At 46.0% G+C, this 23,285-nt stretch overlaps 1 protein-coding gene across 1 annotated transcript in view; it reads left to right on the top strand.

The window, feature by feature from the left end:
• The first annotated feature begins 9,253 nt into the window (after nucleotides 1–9,253).
• The window catches only part of Mcm3 (minichromosome maintenance complex component 3), a 31,914-nt gene continuing 17,882 nt past the window's right edge, over nucleotides 9,254–23,285 (top strand). Inside the window, exons 1-2 of the mRNA XM_005377656.2 lie at nucleotides 9,254–9,391; nucleotides 22,562–23,242. Coding sequence (XP_005377713.1) covers nucleotides 23,165–23,242 — 78 coding nt within the window. The 5' untranslated portion in view covers nucleotides 9,254–9,391; nucleotides 22,562–23,164. The remainder of the gene's footprint in view (nucleotides 9,392–22,561; nucleotides 23,243–23,285) is intronic.

Raw genomic sequence — 23,285 nt, forward strand, 5'->3', positions numbered from 1 at the left:
CATATGGTGTCTCAGGAAGTTTGAGTCCATTTTGGTGTACAAAAGTGTTCAGACCTGGAGAAAAATACAGTGACTTTGTGGTTAAGATTTAACGGTTTATGAGTCTGAAAAAGCCTATTAATTCTGAAGAAAGTTCCACTGATCAGCACAAAGACTTGCACACAGATATTCACAATTGCTTCAATTTAGACACAACCTCGGTGTCCGTCAGCAGCTGAACTGTGGACAATGGTGCTATACCCATTCAACAGAAAACTGTTGTGTCATGAGAGGGAAGAAAGTGCAGACAAGTCTCAAAAATCTTTCCTCAGTGGAAGAAGCCAATCGCAAGACACCACCCTTATGTGATATTCCACTAACACGAAATATCCGCAAAGAGCAAAGCTGCGGAGACGGTAAGCAGATTTGCGGTTCTCTGGGGTGAAAACGGGAAGAGACGAAGATGGCGACTGACCGCAAATGTGCGTGAGGGCTGTTCGCGTCCTGAAAACGGATTCTAAAGCGGGTTGATGCTGTGACTGCGGAGTTTGATATTGTACTTCATGAACAGGGAATCAAACTCAAAGTGAGTGAATTACAACCTGCAAAATAAGTCAGTAAAGTCATTAAAAAATAGTTGCAGTGGAAGGTGTGTCTGCTCTGCGGCTCTCAGTCCTCGCCAGGGAGGCTTGGTGGGTGGCCCTTTTCTTTCTCTCTTACCTCATAGTCAGCCTTAAGGGGGACTGGAAGCTCCAGAGAAAGGGCAGGGAGGCGGGGCAGCCTCTCAGCGGGAGGCCATAGGAAAGGGCAGGAGGAGGGCAGCAGGGCCTGGCTCGAGGGGGACTGGCTTCCTTGGGCTAGCTCTGGAGGGAGCCGAGCACACAGTGCCTGAGGCCGGGAGGGGAGGCAAACCGGACTGCAGCCTGAGTGACACTCAGGGCTCCTTCTGCCAGCTGGCAAGGAGGGAGATTCTGGCTGCTGGAGGTGGCGAAGCTCCCCGTCTGTCTCTCAGTCTTCTTCCTGGTGGTCGAGGAGCGGAGCGAAGGTGCGGGGAGAGAAAATAACTCGCAACCTGTTCGATGTCAGATGCGCAGAGTCACAGCGTTGAGCAATGACGTCTTAAACCAAAGGGGAAGGTTAGGGGCGTTTCACTAGAAATGAGAATAAGAAGAGTATCTCCTGGGTTTCCAAGAGGGATCTTGAGTGGGTGGCCACTGAGGCTGCTTTTCAGGGTATTTTATATGGCAAAGTCACAATGTAGGTCAAAGTGCAGTCAGCCTATAAGATTACAAGTATAGTTGTTTAGTTAATATTGATCCAATAGGGAAGGGAGGCATGTAGCAAGGGTATATGGCGAGCGTCATTTGTCATTAGTTTTACTTTATCTGTAACTTCTAATCTTAGAAGGAACAAAGACAACCCTGGGAGCCTGGCATGGTGGCACATGCCTATAAATCCCAGCGCTCAGGAGGCTGAGGCAGGAGGATTGCTGCAAGTTTGAGGCTAGTCTGGGCTACAAAGTGAGTTGAAAGCCAGCCTGAACTGCATAGAGACAACAAAAAAAGAAAAAAGAAAAAAGAAGGAAGGAAGGAAGGAAGGAAGGAAAGAAAGAAAGAAAGAAAGAAAGAAAGAAAGAAAGAAAGAAAGAAAGAAAGAAAAAGAAAAGACAACCCTGGAAAAAGGGATGGGAGTATGGGTCCAGTCACTCTGGTCTCCCACCTATACATCTGATGCCCACCAGGGCTCCCTGGGCCAGACAGTGCTCATTACAGTATAATCTCAAGCTGCCATTTATTTCTAGGGAGGCTTGCAGGTCTGGCTGTCCATCTCCACCTTGGGGCCCGGTCTTCAGATTTGTCTCCAGCCGCGATCCTGATGTGTCTCCTCTCCCGCACGGATTCCCTCCGAGGCCTGATCCCTCTCTGACTGCCTGTTAATTTCTGTCTGACTTCCTTGTCTATCATAGAAGGACAGCTGAAGACTGAGCCTGCAGTGGTAATGCCACCCTCGATGGCACGGCTGGCGACACATGCCGTCTGTGAGCGCGGGAGGAGCGGGAGGTGGCATAGAGGCCTTGGAGACAGTGCAGAGTTTGGAAATGTCATCAGGCTGCGGCTGATTCTACGAGGTTCTAGCAGGAACGTGGGAGCCAGGCTAGGGTACTGCTTTGAGACTGATGGGAAGGAGGGGAGGGAGGGAGGATGGGAAGGAGGAGGGGGAGACAGAAAGAGAGAGACAAAGAGGTACGGGGCACTGCCATGGCCGTGTTGAAAGGTCGTCGTCCTCCTTAGGAAAAACACGGTTTCCGGATGCTGGGGCTCCTGGGAGTCCTTCTAGGGATTCTTTCTAGGCCCTTGCTGTCCTCAGCGAAGAACTGGTCAAGGCAAGTGGAAAAGGTAGTGAGGTTTCACATTTATTAAAGTTAGGAAAAGAAATCTGCTGTAGAGTGAGGGTGGGCCAATTAAAAGCAGGAAAACGAGTTCGCTCTGCAGGGTGAGCGTGCGCCCCTGTGAAAGGAAGAACACAGCGGCCGCAGAGCTTAACGTGACCATCTTTTGTATCCCCCACTCCCGGCTGAGGTCAGGTCTAGGCCGTCCTATCAAAAGCCTGCTAGATTTCTTATGAGAAGACCTAAAGATAGCAGCTTCTGATTGGTCCCAGGTGCAGGGCTTTGGGTGCAGTTCCTGCATCTCTGCGATTGACAGGTCACCATCCACTTGCCCAGCCAGCTGGCCACGCCCTAATCTCCTGCCTCACTTTGAAAGAAAAGTAGCTGGAAGGATCTACGGGAAAGGTGCCAATGTGACGTAGGGGCTCAGATCCTTCGTTTTGTGGCCATTCAGACGGAGCTCTAGTTCCAGGCTGCCTCTCCTACTTACATGTTCATCCTTGAAGAAGTCATACAGTTTTTCAGAGGTTCAGTTTCCTCAGTTGCCCAATGGAGAGATAGCAGTGACTTTTGCATAGAATTTTCAAGAGAAAAAAAGGATACAAAGCATCTAAGTGGTTGGTGCAATCCCAGGCACATATATATGGCCCATAAATGCTAGAAAGTATTGTTACTAAAATGTAAAAAAAAAAAAAAAATGAAAGTATTGTTACTATCATTCTTTCTTCTTGCCTTAAAAGTCATGAGAAGCCAGGTATGGTGCTTCACACCTGTAATTCCAGCACTCGGGAAGCTGAGGCAGGAGGATTGTCACAAGTTTGAGGCCAGCCTGGGCTACACAGTGAGTCCAGGCCAGCCTGAACTACATAGTGAGATGCTGTCTCAAAAAAACAAAGTCAAGAGATTGGTCAATGGGGTATATCAGTGGAGCACTTCCTCTTTCAGAAGCAGCAAGTAACGGTCAGCCTACATGGCTAGGGGTGTTGAAATTTCTAGCCTATGCTTGGAGAGACGGTCCCAAAGGGCATGACCCCCACCAATGAGGTGTCTAAAAGCTTACTATTTCCCACCCTAACTTTCTAAACTTGAAACCAGCCAGACTGAAGGCATCTTAGTGGCTCATAGCGGCCATCTGCAGAGGGGATGAAAGTGCTTTCTGCTGTGGTCAGAGGAGTTCACAGGCCGCTTCGTACTGCAAACTTCTCCACCAGAAAGCCAGGTCTGGCTCCCTGCCTTGGACCTTGGGCATTGCCAAGAACCCACTCTAACCTTCTGAAAATCTTAATAGCAGCTTCAGTGACTGAGATAGATTGGCAGGGAGGCAACTTCTTAAGCCTTAAATCTGCACAAATAAATTAGGTGGGTGTTTAATACTGGGCATGTTAATCTGGATTAGTAATACAACAGAGAGCATAGACGCATTATTGAAAGAGTCTTCCGGTTTCAGTCTTGTAAGACTGATGAGATGGTGGGTGTCTTTGCACTTATATTAAATTAGAAAGATTGGCCCTAGTCATCTGTCATGTAAACTTAATTCAAGCCTTGAGGTCATCGCTTCCTCTTTTCATACTGAAGTGCCTTTATGCCGCAAGGGCACACCAGGGTCACCAAACTGTGCCTTTGCTCAGCCAGGACATTTTGTCTTCTCTGGGTAGTTCTCCTTGTGAGGCTACGGAACTTGAAATTCTTAAGGAAAGCCTGCTCTAAGCTTGATTTTCACACCCTGGAAAACTCTGTCTATATAGTTTTAAAATTAATCCCTTCAATTAGCTGGAGTTGGCTTCTGTTGCTTACTACAGAGAAACTCGAGAGATGTAAACTTCCCATTGAATCAGCTTTATCAGGCAAAATATGGGTACTGTTAATTACATATTATCCACCCTGAATTGGATATTAAAATGTTTTTTTCCCCAGTCTTTTTGAGACAGGGCCTCGATATACAGTTCAGGCTGGCCTTGAGCTCACTTTGTAGCCCAGACTGGTCTTGAACTTGCAGTAATCCTCCTGCCTCAGCCTCCTGAGTGTTGGGATTACAGGCATGCACCACCACGCCTGGCTAAAATGTTAAATAAGTGTTAAATCTTTCCCACTTCACAAATAAGTGTTAAAAAAAATAAATATTTTTCTTGCAAATAATTCACAAGAAATTACTGAGCATATAAAAATGAATTTAGACCACTTGTATTCATCTTAATTATTCTTATTTTCTTACAAAGGAATTTCCAGATATTAAAATAAGTAAAAACAATGCCCTTGACTGTGTTCAATAGTGATTTAATTACTGTAAAATATTTTGCATATTATAATACCTTGTAATATTATAGAGTACTATGGATATTGAAATTTTGCTTAGTAGACCAGGTGTTATTTTTTTTTTTTTTTTTGGTTTTTCTCCGGTACCGGGAACCGAACCCACGACCTTGCACTTGCCAGGCAGGCGCTTTTGCCGCTGAGCTAAATCCCCAGCCCGAGCAGGTGTTATTTCTGAAAAATTATAAATAGCTTTGAACTCCTAAGTAGGAAGATGATATAAAATATAGGGTGTTCTTGTTTAAGTATCTTGGCATAGTCACATAAAAGACTTAGACATCTGTCCACAATGAGCAAGAAGAGAAAGCAGAAAAGGCAGCTTTTGTTCCAGAGGCCAGAGGGCCACTGAGGGTTCTACCCTACGGACCCAGAGGAAAGTGGACGTGGGGGTCACTGCCATGAGGGCCTCTTCCACATCAGAAAATATAAATACAGAGCTGGGTGCAGGACTGTACTCCCAGCTATGTGGGAAGCTGAGGCAGGAGAAGGAGGGTTTGAAGCCATCCTGGACAATGTAGCAAGGCGTCATCTTAAACAAAAAACAAAAACACAAAAACACAGCATAAGACCCTGGGTTTGATCCCTAGCACCACACCCACATCCTCACCCTCATCCTCACCCTCATCCACACACAGGATGAACAACACTGTCATTTTCACCAATTATAGCCGTTTATGCTTTGGATTCTCCTTCAATTCAAGATCTTTTTGGTACAAGCTTTGTGCTTCAGATGAAATAAGCATTTTCCCACTTCATCAAGTCCCTAAGTCAAAGAGGAACTTTAAGAGAACTAGAAAAGATAAAGATAATTACGGAGACACCCAGTCAGAGGACAGAAGTAAACGCAGTGCTTCCAGAGCCTCCCCAACCCGAGACTATTGCTCTGGAGGCAGATGGCACTGTGCCAGGCACGGGAGAAAGACGGCGGCAGAATCTGGGCAAGAAACAGCAATGGAGACTGAAGAACTGTTACCTGGATTTAGCGAGAGGAAATATAGATGCACAGGCTCGTCATCTCAGATACTTGATGACAGGCCAGCAAAGGAATCAACCTGTGGTTCAAATGGCTCTGAAATTTCACAGAAAATGTGTGCTTGTGTTTTCACATTTTTCCAGTTAAATATCATCCGATGTGTGCATGTGATGATCTGCTTTCTTACCTGTGTCAGCTATGGTTCAATGTACTTGGAATCTAATACGATGTCGTGATGGATATAAACGAATGAGAATTAGGATCCTTGCCTTCGAAGAGCCCTTGGCGTCTGCTGTGGCTGACTGCAACTTCTGCTCGCTGGCCTCCCTGACCCCTGTCTCTGCTCTCTGTCCAACTCACTGTCCACCCTGCAATTCCTTCCCCACTGCCCACATCTGCTTTCTGATTCCCTTTGATTCTAGGCACTTTCCCATTGCTGTTTGACTGCTGTCAGAGAGTGCCTTTCCTTTCTCATTTATTAAATACATGCTTAGCTACTGCCTGCCAAATGGTGGGACTGCTGCTGGATACACAGCAGTGAACCAAATACTGTAGACCTGGTTTCTACGCTCGTTCCTCCCTCTAGGAGGCCAGATAAGCTGTAAATAAACAGACGAACACACTGACGCAGGTTAGCTCCACGTGCTAAAAGCTGCAAAGGCAGAAACAGAAACAAGAGCCCAAGGGATGAAAGAATCACAGGCTGTACCCGGGGTACACGGGGCGGAGGGAGGAGGCGAGGGAGGTGACATTTTCTAAGGGAGGGTATCTACAGACGCCTGAAGCCCGCAGGAGTTAGAAAGCCGAGCAAAGGATGGCAAGACAAGTATTCCACAGAACAGCACTTCCCAAGACCCCGAGGGAGGAAGGACAGAGCTGAGTGGATCTGAGCAACCGAAAGAGAGCACGGGAGGCCGGAAAGTTGAGGAACGATGAAGCCTCTCCTCATTAGCTTGAGCTCCTCCAGCCGAAGACTCCATTTTCTCTTTTGTGTGTCGTCCCTGACATTCAGCCTGTACTAAGGACAGCACTTAACACAGGGAGGTACAGAGTACACTGAAGGACTGAACTACCTGCTGATTCATGTTAGGGGGACAGCAAGCATCCAGGACAAACTAGATCCACTATGCAGTCAGGCGTAGCCAAGCAGAGCAGCCTGAAGACTGGAGCAGCTCCCAGTCTTACTTTCAGAGGTGTTAATCTTCTTATGCTGTGAAAATATATTTCATTGAACTCACAGTTTACATCAATCATTTATATTACACCTATGACTTGTTTTTTTTGTTTTTTTTTTTTTTTTTCAGTTTTTTGGAGACAGAATCACACTATGTAGTTAAGGCTGGCCTTGAGCTCGCTATGTAGCCGAGGCTGGCCTCCCTCCAACTTGAAGCAATCCTCCTGCCTCAGCTTGCAAGGTGCTGGGCTTATGGGTGTATACCACCTTGACTGCCAGGCTATAGTTATTTAATTTTCATAACGATAAATTCTTGGACTTTTAAAGATACTCATATTAATTTTGATTTTGCAAGCGATATTTTGTTTTTAAGACAAGGTCTTACTATGTAGCCCACGTTGGCCTACAATTTGTGATCCTCCTGCCTTAGTCTCTGCATGCTGGAATTTAGGCATGTGATACTATGCTCATTTTACAAGATTTTTTAAAAAAATCTGTTGTCTTCTGGGTCTCAAATATTTTTGTAGATCCTAGGAAGAACTGTAGGTCCTGAGCACTTTGCCTATATGGGTATAATGCCCTCTGAATTGAAGGCTAAACTGTAGAATAAACAAAAACTGTCAGAGGAATTCCTGGAAGGGAGGTATCAGGAACAGGAAGGCTCACATACTCTACTCAGGAGCTCCTGCTTTGCCTGGCCTCAGCTGCTGATCCTAGAGAACAGGGAGTAAGAGGCCACAGCTGGTCTAAGCCTAAATTGGACTCAAAGTTTCTCAAAGTAGAAACTAGTAAGTCAGTTAAAAGCACCAGGAGACTCGGTTAAAAAGTATCCCTCCCTTTTTTTAAAGTTCAGAGTACTCAGGATGGTCAGAGTCAGCTAGTGCAAAGACCAGTGTCAAGTCATTCAGGAAAAATACTCAGGTCTGCTTATGTGGTGCCTGGCACTAAACAGGAGGATGTCTCCAGGAGATAAAAGTGCTGTTGGAAACCAAACTCTGCCCCATGCACACAAGGGAAGGCAGCAGACAGAGCCCTGGAGAGAGATCCGGCTGACAGGCAAATTCATGAATCAACTCCAATTTGAAAAGTGCCGTGCAGAGAAGGGAGGAGTGTAGACACCATAAAGCTCTGTCTGCCCAGGCTGCCATAAGAAAATACGTGGACGGGGTGGCTCGAACAGCAAGAATGTATTTCTTACAGTGCTGGGGCTGAAAAGCCTAAGCTCAAGGTCCTAGCAAGGTAGGTTTCGTTCTGAGGCCTCTTTCGCGGCTTCTGGGTGGTCACCATCTTGCTGTGGGCTCACACGTCCCTCACTCGTGTGCCAGCGTTCAGCAGAGCAAGCTCTCTGTATCTCTTCTTATAAGGACAGAAACCCTCTTGCGAGGTTCCAGTCCTCCCAGTCTTGGCTAACCCTAAAGAACCTCCCAAAGGCCTCCCCTCCAAACACCACCACACGGGGAGTGAAGACGTCAACGTAGGAGTTTTCGGCAGGTACCATTCAGGCCATGGCGAAAGGATATAACTAAATCAGGACACAGCTTTCCAGAAGAGCCTCTCTGAAAGGGTGGGGTGGTATTGCAGATGAGATCAGGGGCTTCAGATGAAGATAGATCTGACTGAATTCCCGTTTACTAACCACGTAGGCTTGGATAAGTTATTTAAAATCTCTTGTGTGTGTTTTCTCAGCTCTGATTCTAATTCTAAGAATTAATGACTTAAAGTAGCTGACAGAGAAAAGGCCTTGGGTGGAGCAAGGAAGAGACAGGCGTGATGCTGCTCAGGAGCGGAGCTTGTGACGGTGACCAGGGAGGGAGGGCCTGGCTCGTGCTGACGCACGCTGCTCCGTGAGTGCCGCTCTGTCTGTGAGGGAGCAAATCTGCCCGTCTCATCTGCCTTGTGAACTGTTGATTTGTGCCAGCACTCTTGCTGATATTACTTAATCTTCGCTATAACCTGACAACCAACAACAACAGCAGCTGATATTTTCCCATTTTACAGATGAACAAACTGAAGTTCAAAAAAATGAATAATTGAGCCCCTAGAAACGAATAACCCCACATCTAGAAGTTCAAAGAAATGAATACCCTAGATCAGAGCTCAGGAGAATGACGGAATCTGGATTTGCACGCAGTATTTCTTGGCTTCTACTTCCAAACACCAGCTTCCCTGCTGCAAACCCTGTGAACTTCAATGTTTTTCATCCAAATATCAGTGGAGGACACCGAGGCCTAGAATCTGTGGGGTATTGTAAGGGAATGCTGGCTTTGAATGCGCTTATGTCTCCAAGCTTGGACAAACTCCGAGTGGGGTCTCAATGGAAGCTATACATGAGAAGACCATTGGCAGCTTCCCAGGGACTGTGGAGCCAGGGAGAGACGCCGGGACACTGCAGATGGGGACGCACTGTGCCTCTCTGTGAAAAGGGGGAGAAGTTGGTTCTGCAAACCAGAGTCCTGGGCAGAGATCCTCCGGGGAAATCTACAAACGGAAACAAGGAGCCATTGCCGTACCAGCAGTTTTTCTTGGAGAAGAAATCATTCTAAGCCAACCTCCCTTTTCTGAAAAGGTAAAAGACCATTATGTCTTTATTTAAACAATGCGTTCTGCTCAGCACAATGAACATGTTGGAAATATATAGACAGGTGGATTCATCATAAGTGGAAAAATATTTTTTGAAATTAATGAAGAATATTAAATTTCATTGTCTCCAAAAATATAGTATTTTGGTTATTCAATGTTTTAAAAACTTAATGTAATCATAGATTCACATGTAGTTGTAAGAAATAATAAACACCCCAAGTACCGTGTCCACCTTCCCCTGATGATCGTATTTTGTAAAACTATAGTAAAATGGTAAAGTCAGGGTGTCGATGTTATTACAGTCCACGGGCCTATTCAGGCTCCCCCAGTTTGGCTAGTGATCACTCACAGACGTGCGTGTTCCGCGCTGTACAATTCCATCACCTCTGTAGCAATACCTGTCCAATCACTGCAGCCGAGCTCCTGACCAGCTCCAGCTGAAGAAACATTTTCACTGGAGGAGATGGAGCTTTACGCTGTAAAGGAAAAAGCAGGGAAGAGAATGCTGCAGGTGCGAGAAGAGCAGACAAGATCACCAGAGGCACGGATGAGTGCTGGGCGTGGGGGACGGAGTCTGCTCAAAGGGAAGCATTGCTAAATTACGTATGAGGTAACTAGGTCAGTTAGGCAAGATGCAAAGCCACAATATAAATAGTCTTGAACGTCAGGGACCATACCACTCAGACATAAAAATAGTATGCTGCCTCCCTCTGGGAAGGCACTGCAGCAGCCGCGCCTGTGGCCACTGGTACGAAAAGGCATGGGTGTGTTCGCACGTGCTGTTTCTTCTGTCTGGAAGAAGAAACAGCTTCTTAAAGGCCACCTCCTCAGGGTCTCTTCCCTGGGTCAGCCGTCCTGGCCCATCCTGGTGTGCTGTCTCTGCTCTAGTCCCCGCTATGTGTCTTCTACAGAACACTATTTCTCGAGACAGGGTCTCATGACGTAGCCCAGGTTGCCTCTAACTTGAGGTCCTCCTGCCTCAGGCTCCTGAGTCCTAGGGTTGTATAGGTGTGTGCCACTACGCCCACCATAACTTATTTTTTTAAAATTCATATGTGTCTATTTATCTATTTATTATTTCTCTCCCCCACTGGCACGTAAATTCCCTGGGAAAATAAATCCTGAATGCTTTACTTACTGCCATAACCTACTGCCATGTAGACTATCAGGACACAGCAGGGACATAATAGTTGCTGCAGGAATGAGCAGCTCACAGGCTCTCTGTAGAAGCTGTGGTGTATCTCGCTTCGGAGTTTCCTTTAATTTGCTTCTGTCTTCTCCCCACCCCTCCCTTTTATTTTCCCTGACTTTGTGGATTCAGAATGAACAAATATAAAATGGGGGCGTTTCCTCATTGTGCTTATATGGGCTTCCTAAATTTCACTTCTAACCACACAAGCAAATGCCTGCAGGGTGCGTGGAAGCTTGAAAAGGTGTCGTTTGTTGATGGGAGATGACCAGGCTGCAGAAAAGGATAGCCATGGACATACAGACTTGGTGCCCACATTGAATACTGGGCATTAGCTGAGACGTCCGGAGCTCATCGAGTACTTCCTCTCCCCTGTCTTCTTCTCCCTCCTGTCTTTCCTCCCTCCCTTCCCCTCTCTGCCCTCCCTCTCCTTCCTCTCTCTCTCTCTGTCCCTCGCCCCTCTCTTCCTTCTTCCTCTCCCCTTTTCTGTCTTTTCCATTTTAGCTTTCCCAAACCACAGCCCCCAGCTCAGGGTCCCTGCCAGGTGGCCCCCCCACCCAGGACCCAAGAGCTCTGCTCTGTCATGGGGATGTGCTTTCGGCTCAGGTCCAGCCTGGAGCAAGTTGATAGACTCATTTCTTGCCACTGCTAGGAGCGGAAAGGTCAGTAGCACAGGTGTCCAAGGTCTCAAGTGATCCCTGCAGTCAGGGGTCACGACCTCTGGAGGACGCTTGTGGTTTAATATTCTTCAGCGCCAACGCCAGGTTTCCATCCCTGGAAGTGCAGAGCCCGCAGAGGAGGGCAGCAGAGCTCCTACGTGGCCCGGAGTGCGGGGCCTTCTGGCAGGGCACAGGGGCCCGAGAGTGGGGCCAAAGGAAACGAATGTCGAATCCAGATGGAAGGAAGGCTGGAGTTCCCCGGGCTCTTCTTGAAACTTGTGCAAGCTAGAAATCCTTCTGAAAGGGGAAGGTGGGGGTGGCGGGATGGCGGACTGCGCAGGGTGGGGTGCGCGCTTCCCAGACCTCGGGCTCACTCGTGGTGCTGGGGCGCCCAGGAAGCTGAGGTGGGACCACATGGCGGGGGGGACAGCCACTAATCGGTCTCAATGGTGAACCAAGGAGGCAGGTCAGAGAGGCCTTCGCAGTAGATCCTTGGTTCATCTGGGCCCTGCTGGATGTACCGCCGGCCTTGAGAAAGTAGGGTTCTCAAGTTTCTACGAACGCTTCTTTTGAAAGCCACGGAGAGATGAGTAAGGCGCAGGCGGGGGAACAAAACGAGGGAGAAGTGCAGATCAGAGCTGCTCCTAAAGGTGATCTCGGGCTCGGCTTCTGCGAGAGAAGCTGCAAAACCTAAGTAGAAGAAAATCAAGCTCTTACGCTGTCTCCATCCACTTCTCTATTTTTTAAAGCCATTTGCAAGAGCTGTCACTTTCCTTCCTCTGTTCCCCAGCCAGTTAAAACAGAGCATCTTATCAGCAGGAGGGGACTGGCTCGCGGGAAGGCAGTGGAGTGGGGACAGAGGCGGCTGGGATATCTGCTCTGAAGCACTTAGAGAGCTTGAAGCGGCTGTGTGGGAGGACCTGGCACTCAGGCGGCAACCTGGACTGATAGCCGCCGGGGCAGCAAACTGTCTCACTCGGCCCAGACTCCTGAGTGTGACCCGGAGGAAGTGTTATAAAGACGGCCCCGAAGGTGTCTGCATCAGAGGAAATCACAAGGAAGAAAGGGAACAGAAACACTGCCTCTTGATCAGTGGCAGTGAGCTAAGCTGTCATTTGTAAGGGGAAGAGGACAGAAAGCATAGCAGCAGAGTCACTTTCCAGACAGGTAGACTTTCTCTCCCTCCCTTCCTTCCCCCTTCTCTCTCTTTCCTTTCTTTCTTTCTTTCTTTCTTTCTTTCTTTCTTTCTTTCTTTCTTTCTTTCTTTCTTTCTTCCTCTTTCTTTCTCCCTCTCTCTCTTCCTTCCTTCCTTCCTTTCCTCTCTCTCCTCTTTCTCCTCCTTTTCTTTCCTCCCACAAAGCAAGTTCTTCATAAGACAAAGGTGAAATAAGAAAATGCAAGGAGAATTTTTACGCTAAATGCCTGAGACTGAAAATGATCTTGTTTTTTTGGCAAACACAAAAATAAGTAAAATTAATCATCTCTTCCTGTACATTTTCTAGGGGTACACATATATATTTATTTAGTAGAGGGGATTTATTAGATTGGCTTCATGATCTAAGGCTGAACAGTCCTGAGTTGTGCAGTCCCCACTGTCTCTCTGTAGACAGCAGAGCTGCAGAAACCAGTCACTACCCAGGCTAACCACACTGCAATTCAGAACAGCGATGCAGCTCCGGTCCAAGCCCGAAGGCCTAGAAACCCCGGAGAGTCACTGGTGTGCATCTGTGTCACCTCGCTAACGTTTATTGCTCTTTGCTAAAATACTTTCTTCAATCCTGGGGACTGAACCCAAGGTCTTCGCACTGAGTTACGTCCTCCTACCTTTTATTATTTTTTATTCTGAGAGAAGGTCTCATTAAGTCCCTTAGTTGCCCAGGCTGGGCTCAAACTTGCAATGCTCCTGCCTCAGCCTTCCAGAGTGCTGCGATTACAGGTGAGCAGCAAGATGCTCAGTGGCTTTCTCTTCTCTCTTTACAGCCCCAGGGGAGGGGGTGAGAAGGGTCAGGCTTAGCGTGTTTCTATATTTCGGAGAGTGGCTGATCTGGCAGCGGGTGCGGAGGCAATGTTACTGAGGAAAGGACCCTCGGGGGTCTCTGCTGCCACAGAACTTGTTGAGGCTGCTACATTTTGTGCTCCTTTATCTCTTGGAGATTGTAGCAGAAACTCCTCGGGATGCTGCCAGGCTGTAAGACAGTTGCGCTTGTTAACGTCACATACCTTGTGCTCTGCCCTGCATTGCTCACGCTAGAGCCCACGGCAGGGGCACAGAACTGGAGTTGTTCTTCTGGCTCTCATCCACCGAGGCTGACCCACCCCAGGACCCGGGGCTTGTAGGGCCCGCAGAGACTGGGGACCAGGTGAGAGTCCGCCTGGCCAGGCGCAGCCACCTCGATCTGTGGGTGAGGAGAGACAGGGTGGACTTGTTAGTCTTGCCCTCTCTTGAAGCAAACAGCAGATTTCCTCTAAGTAAGCCGCAGGTATCCGTGTGCCTCCCTCCCCCAGGGTGCTACGGTGACTTAGCAACAGCCAGGTGTTGTTCATCATTCCCCCCAACTTGCAGCTAGTGCTTCGTGTGGCCCGTGAACAGCGCTCCTGCAAGGCCGGCAGGTTTTGAGTTTGCAGGCTAGGGAGGAGGCCCGCCTGAGGTGGGGTCACCTGCCTCCTGCAGACCTGCTGTGCGCTACATCTTCGTTGGGAAATCCTTTGAGTTGCAACTGAAGAGATCATAGAGCTCCCCAGCACAGGCGGCAGAAATAACTGGCCAGGCCAGACTGCTTTCTTTCTTAGAATAGTCCCACCCAAGGCTGTAAGCTCAGCTGACTTCTCTTGAAAAGAAGGTTGTTATTAAACAGGCCAGGGCTGGCTTTGCAAGGAAAGACCGGCGTGAGAAAATGCTCTTGGAGCTACAAATGTCAGCCTGGAACAAAGGGAGAGGAAGGATGTGAATGTCAGTCTCAGGACGGCCACAACCCTGTCCTCTGTCTTTCCCACCGTGACTCTCTGTCCCAGCAATCAGGAGGTTAAAAAAAAAAAGGAGAGGCTCAGGAGTTTGCGACCCCCAGGGGCCCAGAGAGTTCCTCTTTCTCCCTCTGGCCTGACAGGCACCTTGTGGGCCAGCCAACACAGCACCCCATCTTTCCCAAAGATGGAAAAGCCTGAGAGGTTTCAAATTTTGAGGTCCTGCAACAGGGTCCATAGATGTGATAAGTCAAAAAGGTAAGGGTTGCAGGTCTTGGATGTTAGAGTGGTTAGCTCTTCGATTGCTAGTGATAGAGGGGAAAGAAACTCCCAACTTGCAGGGGCTGGGGATTTAACTCAGCGGCAAAGCGCCTGCCTGTCAAGCGCAAGGTAGTGAGTTCGATTCCTAGTACCGGAAGAGAAACAAAAAACAAAACAAAAAAGAAACTTCCAACTTGCTAACAGTCTGGTATGCGTTCGTGTTCTCTAAAATCAAAGAATGAATTTTAGGAACAACGGAGGTTAGGAGCAGAATATATTTATTGGGAGAAAGAAAGCTTCTGTCTGAGAGAGACAGAGGGGGCCTGAGTACGTTGCCAAGGGCCCTGCCTTTTCTAGGGACTTTTATAGAGCAAATCCGTAACATGAGGTGGGTACAAGGTGGGAAACATGGGAAGTCTCAAGGTGGGCATGAGGTGGGACAAAACTATGGTCAGCCAGTAGGAGTTGTTCAGGTTAAATTGATTAAATGGGGATCCAATGGGGAAGCGAGTCACATAGCAAGTGGGTGTGAATACAGAGCAGGGGCCTCTTCCATAGGGCATTGGGTTTATGGCTCTTTCTGGCTTCCTCAGGGTGATAGAGACCTATTTAGAATATCAATCCCTGATGTTTACCCTTAGGAAGTATGTGAGTGCATTTGCTCCATCTTTTGTCTAGAAGTCTGGCCCACAGAGGTGTCTGTCTCCCCCATAGCTGCCAGGTATCTCATCTTCCTCACTGGCTTCTTGGAGGGCCCAGCCCTGTTGACTGTCTATAACGTTTGATCTAACTCAGCTGCCTGCAACACTAGGACAAAACACCTGATGCCTACAGCTTAGCTCTAAGGCAAGAACCTCACGGTGGAAGGGCCCGGCAGGGGAAAGTTGTTCACATCACAGGGGCCAGGAGGCACGGAGCCTGGGACAAGGATACACCTTCCAGGTCACACATGCAGTGACGACCTCTTGCTAACGCACAGTTAGCTCTGAACTCATCCATCCACAGAGGAGGTATGCAGCGCTCCCCCGACCAATCACCTTCCAACACATGAGACTAGGGGGGCACTTCAGATCTAAACCATGCAGAGGAAGCCGAAAAATCATTTGTGATCTGAAGTTGTGTATTCAACGCTCATTCATCCAATGAGGGCTGGCTCTCCCCCGGACACTGTGCTAGGCACTGAGGGTAAGAAGCAGAACGTGACCCAGATCTATGAGGGCGTCAGGTGTGTAAATACTAGTTGTGATAAAAGGAGCCCCCAAGGAAAAACATTGAAGCAAAAATATGAAGTCAGTCTGCGCCATTTCTCCCACACGGCTGTGCTGCTTGCGGCTCCCTTGTGAGAAAAGGGGAACGAAAGCTGTCTACAATAACCCTTCTCCTCTGTCCTCCCTTCCCTCCCTCCCCGTTTCTTTTCTCTCTTCCTCCCCCGTCGCCAGCCAGTGTTGCTCAAGGGCATTCACTTGCCACCCTGACAGGTTAAATAAGTTGCCCACCCTTGCTCTGAGGAAGTAACATTTCCTGGTGGAAGGAGGACACTGACCTCCTTAGTCCTTTGCTATGGGGAGGGCTGGCTCATTATGTGAGCTTATTTTGTAAAGAGAAGTTTCCCAAGCAATAAGAAGTTTAACCTGGGCACTGTGGTGCACGCCTGTAACCCCAGCACTCGGGAGGCTGAGGCAGGACGATAACCACAAGTTTGAGGCCAGCCTGGGCTACATAGTGAGCTCAAGGCCAACCTGAATTACATAGTGAGACCTGTTTCAAACAAACAAACAACACAAAACAAAACAACCCCTCCAAATGAGTATGAAATGATTTTTTGGATTATAATTTCCTCTACTCTGATCCATTATAGGTAATTTCCTGAATTTTTGACCAATCCATTCATTTATTCTTGCAATAACTATATTTCTTCTTCTTTTTTTTTTTTTTTTTTTGGTCTTTTTTGAGACAGGGTCTCACTCTGCAGTTCAGGCTGGCCTTGAACTAACCATGCAGTCCAGGCTCACCTTGAACTTGTGATCCTCCTGCCTTAGTCTCCTGAGTGCTGGGATTACAGATGTGCGCCACTGTGTGTGTCTTTGACATGTATCTTTTTAATTAACCAAGTTTATTGGTACATTTTAGATATGCATAGTGATCATTTTCATCATAGGGAATTTGTATCCATACATGATGTATTTTGATTCCTTTTTTTTTTTTCTTTCTGGTACCGAGAATGGAACTCACGACGTTATGCTTGCCAGGCAGGTGCTGTGCCGCTGAGCTAAACCCCCAGCCCCTGATTCCTCTTTTTGTCCAATCCCCTCTCCTCTCTTCAGTCCATCTTCCCCTCCCTAATTACAAAGCTTTCTTTCCATTTTATCCTTTTTCAAAAATCACTTTTTCCTTTTCCCTTCCTTCCTTTTTCCCTTCCTCCACCCTAGTTCTTCTTTCCTTTTGAACAATCTTTTTTCCATTTTACAATATCTATTGTACATTTTAGTCCTTATTTACTCTTCCTGTTTCTCAAGCCAGGGAGACAGTGTGATGTTTATATTGTAGGGGACAGTGAATCTTAGCATATTATCTCAGATAAAATAGTTTTAGTAAAGGCCTAAGTTGCGTCTTGAGAAGCCTCCCGGCACATTGTAAGAGCTCAGACTTTAACCTGGAATGTCTCCCTGAGATAAGGAACACTCAGGCCCAGATAACCCTCCGTGGTGACCCTGCCTGGGTAGTTTCATCACTTTCCCTGGCCCTCGGTAAACATTGTAACCCTAAAGGAATGTATAGGTTACAAAAAGGGGAAACAAAAGGAACATAATGGGAGAAGCATCTATCATGGTTAGACATGCCACCGGCAGCTGAACCGGGGTCCCACAGGATGAGAGAAAAACTATATGGCCATCAGAGTCAGCGAATGTAAAATCCCAATTTGTAACCATGGAAACCCAAAACCTATTTAAGATTCGAATCAGAACTAGCAGGGGCCGATGCTTCCCGACTTGTTAGCTGGGAGACGAGCCATGGCTAGCCTGAAATTCAATAGACTCTGTTTGTCCTAGGAGTCCTTTTGTCTTCTGTAGAATTTCTGCCCGATTTTTGCCATTACAATACATGTGACTCAGGTTTATTTCACTTAAGAGTATGGTCTCAAGGTCCATCCATTTACCTAGAAAGGCCTCAGACTTATCCTTCTTTATGGCAAAGTGGCACTCAATCATATAAAATGCCGTATCTTCTTTATCCATCCTTCTGTTGATGGGCATCTGGGTTGTTTCCAAGATTTAGCTATTATAAACTGTGCTGCTATAAATATGGATGTGCATATATTTCTGTGGCATATCTTTAATTATTCTGGGAAGACATCCACACAGGGAATACCTAGGTTAAATGGGACCTCTAATCCTAGTTTTTGAGGAATCTCCACACTGATTTCCAGAGTGGTTGTACCAGTCTACACTCCCACCAGCAGTGGAGAAGGGTTCCTTTTTCCCCACACCCCCACCATTTGTTACTAGTTGATTTCTCGATGATAGCCATTCTCTCTGGGGTGGGATGGAATCTCAGCATTGTTTTAATTTGCATCTCTCAAATGACCAGTGATCTTGAACATTTTTTCATGTATTTATTTGCCATTTGTATTTCTTCCTCTGAGAAGTGTATATTCAGTTTAGATGCCAATTTTTTGGATTGGGTCTTTGTCTTGGTTACTTTTTTCTCGCTGCTGGGACAAAATACCCGACGCCCAAAATTAAGGAAGGAAAGCTTTACTTCGCTTACAGTTCATGGAAGTTTTAATTCGTACTTGGCGGGATTATAAGGCAGAGTGGCACATTGCAGAGAGCTGCATCTCAGGGAGGCAGCACACAGCTAATCAACAACTAACTTACACCGGGGCAGAATCGGGGAGGAATGCCCCAAGCACTCTTTTCCTGTCCCTTACATATGCACACTATCCACTCCCGGGTGAAGCTCTCACACCCATATTCAAACTCTAATAGCCTGCCCCAGGGCCGCAGGAGGCTTTGGGGGGGACACACAGACATAAACCATAACAGTCTTTAAATTTGGGGGTGTTGATTTTTTTCAGTTCTTTATATGTTACAGATATGTCTTTTGTCTGTAGGACAACTGGTTAAAATTTTTTCCCACTCTTGGGTTGTATTTTCATTCTGTTGGTGATTTCTTTTGCTGTGCAAAAAAAGCTTTTTAGTAGGATGAGATCCCAGTTATTGATTCTTTGTATTATTTCCTGTGTGGATGGGATTTTCTTCATAAAGTCTTTGCCTACACCTATGTCTTCAAGAGTTCTGCCTATTTTCTCTTCCAGTAGATTTAATGTTTTTGTTGTAATATTTAGGTTTTTGGGCCATGTATTTTGTATTATATTTCTGCTGGTCAATAATCATCCAAAGTTTCTGGACAGAATTAGGCATACAGACAGTCAGCTAATATTTGATTGATTGATTAAGTCTATACATCACTTTGTTACATTAAATGGCTATATCTTTTAAAATGCACCCTTATGACAAATACAGCCAGTGTTATTGTATTAATAAAATGGAGTTATAACAAAATTTCATACACCGCTTTGTATTCACTCAATCATTTTTTGATAATTTCCTTCTGCGAATCTGTGGCTTTAAACGTTGAAATAAAACCTTCAACTAGATCCTCAGTGAGGCTTTATGCAGCTGAGGATGAGGACGACTTCTCAAGGACTAAGAAATCATATCACTGAAATTAACTTAGGCAAATGACAATGAATCACAATTTGTCTGTAGGCCAACTGTGCTGTCAAATTCAGTGGGAAAATCAAGATGCTCTCTGGCTCCTGAATTTTCCTGCTCTTTTAGTATTTCTAACCTGAAGGACTTTAGGAAGGAAAGGACAGTAACGTAGGTGAGGTAGAGTCCAGGGACCATTTGCTATTCCAAAATATCCATTAAGCATGGAAGCGATGTGTCTGGTGGCTTTCCATACTGGCAGAATTGGAGCTGAACAATACCTTGTCTATAAGTGTGTTATTCGTTTAGCCAACTGGCTTTTGAGCAGACAATGTCTTACTCAAGAAAGTCTCTGGGTTGGTTCTATTGTAAGTTTTGCGTGAAAGTGGGAAAGGGGCTTGCATTTGGTTGTCTGAATTGTTCCAGAATGTCCTAAGATGCTTCCTCATATTCTGTCCTCCTCCTGTGGCCACCCTCCCCGCCTCCAACCACCACGACCACCAGGTAACGCTTATTTAATGCTTACTACGTGGCTGGAACTTTTCTCAACATTTTATATCTGTTATTACATCACTGAAAAGTTGAACCATTCTTTGAGCTAGATGTTACTTCTACCCTAATTTGAAAGGTGAGGAAACTGAGGTATAGAGGGTTAAATAAGCTGCTTATAATCACACAGCTGGTAAGGAGAGAACACGGAGTAACCAACTTTGCCTGTCTTGGTGCATGAAACCTGGACTATCGCATGTGGAAAAGTTTCTGATTAGTCCGTACCAGAGGCACAGATCTATGTGACCGCAGCCAGCCTGCACCTGCAGATTATCCCTTAAACTTCCCTAGCCCTTGGAGGCACAGACGATCTGAACTTCAGTCTTTTGTAGCCCAAGAGTGAAAGTCAAAGGATTGATAGTAAGCAGAAAAGTACTATTTTCAAATACTTACTATTTTCAATTTTAGTGATGTTTTCAGGACCAATTAGAAGACTCTCTTTTCAACCCTTCATTTACATGTGGGCATAATCAGTCAGAAGACATTACTTTCGATCCTTCATTTACATGTAACAGGAAGTCAAACGAATTTTTTCTGACAGGACAGTTTACAGAAGACGTGATGCCAAGAGAGTGCTTGAGGGGCTCGCTTTATCAGTGCCTTATTTACATGAAAGAAAGATAACGGGGGAGTGTTGGATGCGGAAGACCCCTTTGCCTCATCCTCCAGAGGGTCCTGCTGTAAGCCTTCCCCTCCCCCGTTTGCCTGCTCTCTGTAAAGTGTACTTCTTTTCTCCCTTCAAGAAATGTACACTTGCACTGCTTTTTTAGCACGTCTTTTCCATTTCTCTGTTTGGCTCAGCAAGAACCTGGAAAGAACCCCCACAGGACCTGGTAACAACAATGCATTTGATAATAACTAAAAAAGTTATTAGCTACAGGGTATCATTTGAAATACGTTCAACACATAAATGTTCATTGGTTTGTATTTTAAGAAGTGTTAGTAATGCTTATTATGGGCTTTGTATTGTTCCTTCCGGTACGTTTTGGTTTCTGAACCCGTGAAAACACGGAAGTATTACACATACTTTGCAATCTTTGTTTTCCTCTAGCTTGCTTCCGATTTCGAGGGCGCCCCCTAGTGTTTGCGTAGCCTTGGCGATCAGCTTGGGTCTGTGTATACGCGCCCAAGGAGGAGACCAGAACACTCACAGAGGAGAGCAGGAACTTGAACAAATTTGCAAACGCACAATTAGATCATATGTGTTTCATTTTGATTCAGAAGTGTAGTGTAGCTAAGTCACCCGGACTTTGAATAAGTTATGTACAAATACCCCTAATTTTTCTTTAGGAACAACCTGGTTGATCGTTCTGGGCAATTTGGAGGAGCGGGAGATAAACAAGGAAATATACTTTCTCTTATGTCCTTATGAAAACAGGGAGAAATACCAACTAAGTATCCCCGGGACCTTCATGGCTGAAGATGATGACATCAGGGAAAAATCAATTCTCTATCAAGGACGTGATTAATTCATTAAATGGATTTTGTCCTCACATTCTACCTTTGACGCAGGCTTGTGGAACGTTACAGTAGGATAGATCTGCTAGAGACTGTCTAATTTAACTTTTTCTTATGAGGAAAACTGAAGCCCAGGAAAAAAAAATGTGTTAGATTCAAAGACGTGGTGTTCAGACTATCACTCCTTTGGACTTTTTCCTGCAAATGACTTGATTTCATTGCTTAGTATGAACTAAGCTTCCTGGTTCTTGCAGTGTGACTTTTAAGTTGTTTCCATAGCAGAGATTATTATCAATATTGCATCCAATACATTCATAGCCTCAGAGTTATGATCAAGTGATAAAGCTATTAAGTTAATAATGATCTCTTACTATGTCTATGTAATTACAGACAGGACTCTCGTCCTAGGACCCCTCCCCCTTTGTCTGTTTACCTCTACAGAAGCAAGCAACCAAGTGAGATTTTTATCTTTGACTAAGATTAGATTTATCTGCTCACTAGGTGGCACAAAACATGTGGTAACTAAAAACTAGATAATGATAACTAGAAGTAGATATACACATACAAATAAATGGCACATGTATTTTGCCTAGGCTGATTATACTTAGGATATGTATCAGTGCATCCTGAGTCCCAGAGACTTCCAAACACAGCTATAATCAGTTGGTGAAATTTCAGAAAGAGTTACTAAATATTTTCTGGGCAATCTACTACTTTAACTTCATGTTCAATAAAATCAAAAAGACATGATGAGGCGATAGACATGTTCTTTATTGTATAGTGCCTGGTTACATGGGTGTATAGGTAGTTGAAAATTCACTGAGTGGTACCCTTCAGATTTGTGCCTTTTACTGTATATAAATTGTACCTCAAAAATAAAAAAATATAATAAAAAGTCAACCTCAAAGGGCTAAAAATAAACAGAACCCTGGACATGCCATTGAACTTTTAATAATTATAACTTCTGACATACTACAGTTTCTTAATTACTGACTGATACTTAACCAATGATAGCATGAAACACCTTTTCTCGTGTTAATCTTTTGGTAAACCAAGTTACTTAAAGGGAGCCAGTGATCTTTTAATAATGCAAGAAAGTCTTTCATTTAACCGTTTCCAGGTAAGATGGCGCAATAATTTTGTCTAGAATTTTGTATAATAACACGAGATTGTGTGTGTGTGTGTGTGTGTGTGTGTGTACAAGCGCGTGTACATACAGAAAATTTTCCTTTACTTCGCACTCCTCTGCGGCCTGATATTTTCAGAGTGTACTTTAGGAAATGGTATTATGATAGCAAAAGGGTTCTTAATCAATTAAGTAGCCTCTTCCGAAGATACTAATGATTCTATTTTCTGTCTCGCAGATTCTCAAAATCCACCTTCCCTCCAGGATGCCGCTCGAGGGACGTTATGATTTGGATACAGTGTAAAAACTATTTGCTTTTGTTTTCACCACTCTGAGTTATAAAATCCCACTCTCTGATGTTTCGTTTCCTTTCAAGAAAAGTCCAACTACTGGGCTAATTTGAATACCGCTGCGAGTCAGAGAACTACAGTTTTAAGAAGCCCTCAGAAGCCAGAAAAGAGAGAGGACTACAACTCCCAGAATGCAGCGCTTCAGTCTCTCAGGGCCGCTCCTTCCACATACCCAATGAGCAGGGGCAGCGAGCCATCTCTCTCTCTCTCTCTGTTCCATTGGTCAGCCTTCCCACGTGCAGGGCGGAGCGGGGAGGAGCGAAACTGAGGGCTCCGGAGGGCACGTTTCCCGCCATCCCCAGAAAACAGGAAGAAAACTGGAAAACGGATCTCTCCATTGGACACTCGCTAGTCTGACGTCAGAGAGTTTAGCCAGTAAGATTACGTATTGCTCCCGGAGTCCTCGCCTCTTCCTCTGGGTGCACTTTGGTGGCGGGAAAAGTCGGGAGGGTTCTCTCGCGGCGGTGCAGTCGCATCTCGGGGCAGCAGGCATGGCGGGGACCGTGGTGCTGGACGACGTGGAGCTGCGGGAGGCTCAGCGGGACTACCTGGACTTCTTGGATGACGAGGTGAGCGGCGCCGGGAGGCGGGCTCGGGCGCCTTGTCCCCGCG

Source organism: Chinchilla lanigera, unplaced genomic scaffold, assembly GCF_000276665.1.
Source record: "Chinchilla lanigera isolate Chin_1 unplaced genomic scaffold, ChiLan1.0 scaffold00010, whole genome shotgun sequence".
NCBI lineage: Eukaryota > Metazoa > Chordata > Mammalia > Rodentia > Chinchillidae > Chinchilla > Chinchilla lanigera.